This window comes from Lygodium microphyllum, chromosome 20 (assembly GCF_053477565.2).
Source record: "Lygodium microphyllum isolate KBCC chromosome 20, Lygodium_microphyllum_v1.1.10, whole genome shotgun sequence".
NCBI classification, from domain to species: domain Eukaryota; kingdom Viridiplantae; phylum Streptophyta; class Polypodiopsida; order Schizaeales; family Lygodiaceae; genus Lygodium; species Lygodium microphyllum.
Genome location: NC_141154.1, coordinates 28,482,517 through 28,490,245, shown reverse-complemented (window position 1 = coordinate 28,490,245; position 7,729 = coordinate 28,482,517). Strand labels below are relative to the sequence as shown.

General features: G+C 44.4%; 1 protein-coding gene across 1 annotated transcript; it reads left to right on the top strand.

The window, feature by feature from the left end:
* The first annotated feature begins 3,448 nt into the window (after positions 1-3,448).
* On the top strand, positions 3,449-6,546 carry LOC148018780 (protein ASPARTIC PROTEASE IN GUARD CELL 2-like). Its single transcript, XM_087701251.1, has 3 exons — positions 3,449-3,995; positions 5,112-5,534; positions 5,648-6,546. The coding sequence occupies exons 1-3, from the start codon at positions 3,449-3,451 to the stop codon at positions 6,289-6,291; spliced, it is 1,614 nt and encodes a 537-aa protein (XP_087557377.1). The 3' UTR covers positions 6,292-6,546.
* Positions 6,547-7,729: the final 1,183 nt, after the last annotated feature.

The window sequence follows — 7,729 nt, the reverse complement described above, 5'->3', positions numbered from 1 at the left end:
TGAGAATAGAAAAGCGTAGACTGCAAAGTGTAGATAGACATCTAGTTGTCAAATTAGCTCCTAGATTTTATGGACCATTTAGAATCATTCATAAGATTAATGATAATGCATTCAAGTTAGAATTACCATCTCATTGGAAAATTCACAATACATTTCACATTAGTTTATTGAGACCATTTAGAGGCCAATTACCTATCCACCCTGTTTATGAAAACCCACCTTTATTAGAGGAAGAGACTGAAATACTTGAACCAGAAGCCATCATAGACACTGACTACATGACCACTAGAACTGGCCGAAGGTATTCTAGATATCTAGTAAAATTTAAGAACCATCCTGTAGAGGAAGCACAATGGATGCACGCTAGAGACTTAAATGCTTTCCCCACTCTGTTAGCTCCACATTGAGCTAATAGCAATTGAGGTCAATTGCTATCCCACCCCGGGGGTATGATGCCATGAGGCATATTCCACGGTGGATTCCGTGAGGTTTTACGGTGGATTCCGTAAACTTAGATGACCGGGGCTCATACACAAAGAGGATTCTTTGTGCGAGAAGTTGATGGGAACGCCTGTCCTTTTCGGGCGTTTCATTAATTTAGTGTGTACGTGGGTGATTCCATAGCGGGTGATTCCGCAAAATGCATATTAAATTAATAAACGTTTATGAGTTTAGAGTGCGCACTCGTAATAAATTAAGGTTAGGATTTATTTCTAACCAATTGATTTATTTATGTAGCTGAAGACTGCTAGGTATTCACTTTTGTCGGTTTAATTGTATTATTTTACTAACGATTGTGAATGCTGCAGTTGATGTGTAGAGATAGCAGCAGTGGCGGAGGAAAGCATTGGAGTTTAGCGAGTATTCGACCTTTGGATTATATTTTGATAGGCGCCACGCCTATATTTTGTTATGTCTATTGAGACATCGATTGTTGATTATTATTTTGTATGCACCTATGCGCACGGATATGTTATTTCTATTTGGACATTGAGATTGGGCGTGCCAGACTCTATGGGCACCGTTCATTAGCTTTATTTCCTATTTTTGTAGAAAGCAAACTCAAAAGCTAAAAGCTTGTCATATTTTTGTAAATTGGGCTATTATTGAGCATGAAGATGAAAATATACATAAAATACATGCTTTGTGAAGCGCTCACACAAGGCATGGGGGAGATTGAACCCAATTGGTCTCTTGCTTCTTGTCGTTCATGCTTTTACATTGTTTTTTGTGCAAAAAGGTAGAGTTCATTGTTCTTGGGGACCTTCCGGGATTCGCTACGTGAGCATACTGCGTCCGATCTGCACACCAGTCTAGGACCTCTCGGATCCTATCATCTTCTATAGTCGAGATGATTTGTTGAATCACTGGTTCTTCTTCGATAAGCCGCATCATGCAAAGTCCTAACTAGTCCCCATGCTTTAACTCTTTCTCCAATTGCTTCGCAATGATCTCCATGGGACCTTGGGCTTCCAATTATTCCTGCTTCTCTTGAGTTGGCTTTGTTGCTCCAGCTTGATCCTTCACTGGATCCATCTTTTGTATATCCTCAACTTGTTTTTGTTACTGTTGCTCATTCGTTGGTGATCTTTCCACCCATACTTGTGTGGCACTATCCTTCACATGACTCCCTATATCATTCACCTTTGTGATCACCAGTCTAGCATCCACTGTATTTTCTGCTAATGTCTTGTTGTGGCCTCTATACTTTGTGCGAAAATATGGTATCCACACCATTGATTGTGGGGCCTGCAACAAGTATATCTTATTCTTTCTCATGCTTAGTATTTGTATGACATGGTTATCTATCCAATCCATGCCTAAGATGCCTTTGAAATCATCCATTGGGACCACTATGAAATCTAAGTTTGCTTGCCATTGTCCAATTTGAACTGGTACCTCTTTTGCCAATTCACAATATTTGTATTTTCCTTGAACAAATGACACCTCCAACCCTTCTGCCCTCACCAGATTCACACCTAGTCGGGCAACTACTTGAGGTGATACAAAATTGTGTGTTTCACCTGTGTCCACTATCATTGCTTGTGGTTGATTCTCCAACTTAGCCTATGTAAATATATTACAGATGTTGGGAATGAAGGTTGGCACGGTGGGTGATGGCTTTGCTCCGAGTGCTCCTACCTTGGCCTTTGGTTCCCACTCCTTATCTTCCTCTTCTATCTCTATATGCTATACTGTCGACCTTGGCCCCTCCATGTTTGCTTGTGCATCAGCAAACCTTGATCCACTTGTTGAAGCTGCCCCTCTCGGAAAATCACGAGCGAAGTGAGGTTCTTCACATGTGTGACAAGACAATGGGTCTCCTCTTCCTTGCCCAAATCTATCACCCCTCCATAGCCACCTCTGGTTGTGTTGTTTCCTCGGCCGACCCTTGAGTTGGTTGTTTTGAAACTAGCAGAACTATTTGCTGGGATTGTCTCGAACTGAGTTTTGATGTACTCTAGTTTGAGGGATTGCTTGTTGTTCCAACTTTCTACCATACTGTTCTTCTTTATACATCAGCCAGTTCGAGGCATCACCCTCCAGTACCTGGGCTGCTACTAATCCTTTCCTCTTGCTTGAGACCTTGAGTATGAGGCTTGTATTTTCCCATCTCATCCGATGAGGAGTCATCCCGAACCTTCTTTTCTTTCTTTCAGCACCTTCGGTGATTCTCCCCATCATTGTCAATTTCAGCTTGAGCATTTCCAATGCCTTGGGTAGCATGGTAGTCGGCAAGTCCTTCATCATCTCCGGCATGGCATCCATCAAGTTAGGCTCGCGCCGAGGCACCTCTTTATCGTGCATTGCAGCATCTAACTCATTCTCATGCTTGGTTGGATACCCTTTCCCAATCTCTAGTTGAGGTCTACTTGCCCTGATTCTAAGGGCCACCGAGATCTCATCTCGGTCGTCTTAAATCCCACATTTATTCTTGTTGCGTCTACCCATGTTAATGAACCACAACTAGCTTTCCTTCTTGATCGTTCCCATGCCCGTTGAAAGACTAGCCTTTGTGTGAGTAGAGCTTTGATACCAAGTGTGATGCACAAGGAGTGTGTAGAGTGATTTTCCCCACTTTGCATTCATCACCCACAGTTGGCACCTTGATCCCCCATAATCTTTCACCACCTTTGCTTAGAAAAAGACACTTTGCTAGAAAAGAGAATAAAAAGCAAGATAGCTTTGAGAATGAAAAACGATACTTGTATTATGTTGGCGCAAAGCCCATGTGGAAAGAGGAACACCTAGATGTATACGAGACCAAAAGTTGTTACAATGTTTCTTGTACGCTTGACCTTTCTCATAACAACTCTCGTCGTAGAAACCCCACTCCCTCTTGGGAGATACCCGAGAGATATAAGCGTTACATGGGCTGCTTTTAAACCATTGCTTCCTCGAGCATTATTCGAATCGCGAGATTTGTAGGCGACGAAGTAACGCAGGAATGGCGAGATTGGTGAAGCGCGCGCAGCCGATGGCGACGTTACGGATGCCGCTACTACTCATATCAGCAGCCATTCTGATGTGGATGCACCACGGGGCGGCGCTGCATCTGCTGGTGAGGCCCGCCGGCACGGCTGACGGCGCTGACAGCGTCTTCAATCTCAAGGCGCCACCGCCGTCAGTACGCAACGGCAGTGAGATGACAAGTAGAAGCGCGGCGGCAGCAGCTGCTTATGGCGGCGGGCTCGTGAATATGAAGCCGAGGGTGGACTGGCCCGTGATGACGGCGCCTGTGGAGAGGCGGCCGTTTGGGGGGTTGGTGCATTTCGTGATGCAGATGGAGGTGGGGACCCCGGCCTTGAAGGTGGACTTCATCCTGGACAGCATGTCGGACATCACCACCGTGCCCTGCCTCGCCCCCGGCGAGCACGTGGATTTTCTCGATACGTACAACGAGGAGTACCTCTTCAAGCCCGAGGCCTCCAGAACCTACGTCAGAAAACCCTGTGATGAGGCCTGCGATCGGCTCCCCGAATGGGAATCTAAAGGTAAGGTTTTTTAGGAAAGACAATTTCTTACGGGAATCTAAAGGTAAGGTCCTTTTAGCAAACGCAATTTTAAAAATTTGTCTTTCAAAGAAGTGAGAGAGAGGGAGTGAGAGAGAGAGCGCGCGCGTGTGTGTGTTTCTTATTGTTAAATCCACAAGAAGTTTTAGATGAAATCCCGCTGCCAGATATGATTCCCACATTGCGAATCACAATAACATCATGAGTTCCTTGGGGAGAGACACCACATACTTAGCTAGATGTGGTTGGGGCCGAAGAGCGGCGACTGACTCTAGCTATCCCCAATGATACCTAGTCAAGAAGGCATTGTGCTATCCCAACCGTACCTAGTCGAGTGTGCGATGCCTCCCGATTCCCGAACCGAAGCTCTTGATGTTAAACGCTATTTTTTTTAAAAAGGGAAAATAACCCTTTCTCCCACATTGGAAAATGTCTATAACTTCTTGTGATATTAAGGTGGAGAGGTTCACTATGAACCAAACTTCTTGTGATCTCAAGGTAGAAAGTCACTCTCTCCTAAATATTAATTAGGTTAAGTTTGTTGTTGTTTTTTGTTTCTTTTTGGGCTCAATTTTGTTGCTCCATTGGGATAAAGATGCCAATCCATTCCATGAAGTCTACTATAAGTCAACCATAAATTGTGTCTCGAAACAATGATTGATAGACATTGGCAATGAATAAACTTTGCAAAAACACAATTAATATCATCTGGAGCTAGTGGTGCGAAGTTAGTCGGGGCGGGTGCATCTCCGTTTGGATTGGTCAAAAGATGAGCGATAAGATGTCAAGAGAGCAATCAATAGAGTAGTTTCTTTTGATAGATAAGTTCAAGGAGTGTTCATAGAAAACCTTTTTGTAGCATATGCGAAAACTTGTAGCTCAAAATTTTGGAGGGATTTCTGAATCAAATTACATGTATTTGTCATTTTTATTATGGAAATTTTTCAAGGACTTAAGGATTTAAAACTTGTTCTTTCACTTGTGAAGTTCCTTTTTTTTTAATTTGGGGGGGATTTTTGCAATTGACTTTTGACGAAACCTAGGTTGTTTGGTGAAGAATAATACAAGACATTTTGTTTGTGCGAACATTGTGATAAGGTTGCAATGTGACGTACGACCAATGCGGATTCAGCTTCAAGCGCCTGACTCGGACAGGAGAATTCTACAGAGACTATATTCTGATGGAGGGGCTTCTGGCCACCGACACCTTCACAATGGGCACGAATGCGCATCCGCTCACACGCCCCGGGGACGGTCTGCTGTTCGGCTGTGCGTTGGAGGCCTCGCCGCGGCGGTACATCTACGGTGTCCTGGGATTGGGATACAAGATGCGGACCAGCAATGCAGCCTTCTCCAAGCAGCTCGAGAACAAGAGCTTCTTCTTCTGCTTGCCGCCTCCCAACGCGGGGCCCGGCGTTGTTGGGTTTGGAGATCTGTTCCCCATACCACCGGGCATCATCAGAGTCGGGATGGGAGCCGAGGGGGGACTCTATCTGCCCTTGACAGAAATCACAGTGGATGGTAGTGCATCTCCTTATCATCATGGAACCCCAACTTTGATACCTTATGCTGTTATTATTGTTATTATTGATGAAGTAATTGACACCCTATGTTATATCATTTATGGGTGGCAGGTGTTTTGATCCCCATGAATCTGCCCCTGATAACTCCCGATGTCTCCGTGATGTTCGACACCCGGGAGAGGTGGACGCGCGTTCCTGTGGCGCTTTACAGTGCGATCGGGGCTGCTCTCACGACGGCCATGGCTAGCAGGGGGATACTGCGCAATTGGCGGCCCACCAGCTATTGCTACGACCTGCTTGCCGATGCCGCCACCCGCCCCGGCGTCAACAACATCCCCACCATCACCTTGCGCTTCGGCTCTTTGTCCCCCATCCTCATCCTCACCAACACCCAAGTCCTCAATCCCACCATCGTCGAGCCTGTCCCCGGCCAGGACACCCACACCTTCTGCCTCCCGCTGCTTGCGCCCTCCCACGGCCCGCGCTTGGTCGTCATCGGCAGTATGCAGATGGAGGGCCTCTTCATCGAAGTCGACCAAGCCGCAGGCGTTGTCAGCTTCGTCAATGAATATTGTACCCCGGATGGAAGTGGTGCTGCCGCTTCTGGTGGTGCTGGTGCAGGTGATGGTGGTGGTGCTAGTTCGAGTGGTGGTCGTCATGGTGGTGCTAGTTCGAGTGGTGGTGGTCATGGTGGTGCTAGTTCTAGTGGTGGTGCTGGTTCTAGTAGTGGTGCTGGTTCTAGTTCCCATCATTGAATTCAATCATTCATCATTCATTCTTATGCTCCACATGATTAACGTGAGACGCTAATTAGAGTTAATTAGTAGTAGTCCTAGTTCCATGTCAATGTAAGTCTACAAGAGCGGACGGATTCCTTGTTTTGTCTAGGTGGTCAACTAAGTGCACCAATAGACTGGTTTATGTACGCAACTTATTGGAACTTGTGGTCCTTTTTTAAAAAGACTCAGTACGCTACTTTACCCATACAAAAACTTTGAATGTTTTATGTACTTATCATTCCTTAATAACATGTTATTTTGTACTAAGACATCGAAGTGCTATCATCGTCGTCATCATCTCTCTCTCTCTCCCTCTCTCTCTCTCTCTCTCTCTCTCTCTCTTGCTATCATCGTCGTCATCATCATCATCATCATGTATGTGTGTGTGTGTGTGTGTGTGTTTGTGTGTGTGTGTGTGTGTGTGGGCATCATCCATGACCTCATTGCATGATATCATTTCTTTTCATGCTTTCATGTCATAATTGGTGTTCTTTGAACCTCATTACACCTTATGAGCTAGCCCGTGAAGTATGCATGCAACATACATGCTACACGTGAAAATTATGAGAATATGAAATCAAGGATACCGAATATGGAATTGGGGATGGCACTAGACGAGCACTAGACAGATTAACTATTCAAAAGGCATAACCAAGCAAATACAAATTATATTAGTATAATATCTTCTATGAAGACAACGGTTTCTTGATGATTCTCAATGATACTAATATTTGTGACATCAAAAGACGGCTCCTAAAAAACATCATAGCTAACCACATGCTAATGACAAGCGATAAGGTATGACCTTATCTTTAACAAGGATTTCTATTTTGTAAAACTATCCTTTCTAAAGTGTTAATTCAACAAAATCAATACAACCACAAGTTCATTAAAGGCTAATTAGTTGTCCAATTTTGAGTTTGTCACCTAGGTATAGTGATGAAGTAACTAAGTCCCCAATGGTGGCGTATTTAGATGCTATTAAATATATGCACATTTTTCCAATACCATCAGGTTCATAATCCATCTTTACATAGCATTGTTTGCACATATAGGTGGCCAAGACAATAATATGCAATATTCCTTTTAAGCTTTTGGTGACTTTGTAGTTTTTGTATGTACATGCATACGTGAGTTACTCAATCTCACCACAACATATGGAACAAATATGCCATGTTCATGTACCTGCAAAATGAAATGCAAAAAATTCTAGTGCTTAAATTTCTCTCATCAATGCTTGTATTCTTAACACTTATGTAACGTGTCCACCTGTTCACTTGCAAGACACGTCTTAGCAGCCCATCGGGAAGAGAGTCTAGAAAGCGTCGCCCGGCACTCCCACGGAATGTTACGGGATTTGTGATCTAGGTCCTCCCGAGTCTACCACGAAGCGGAAGCATTCCGGTCGTTCCCA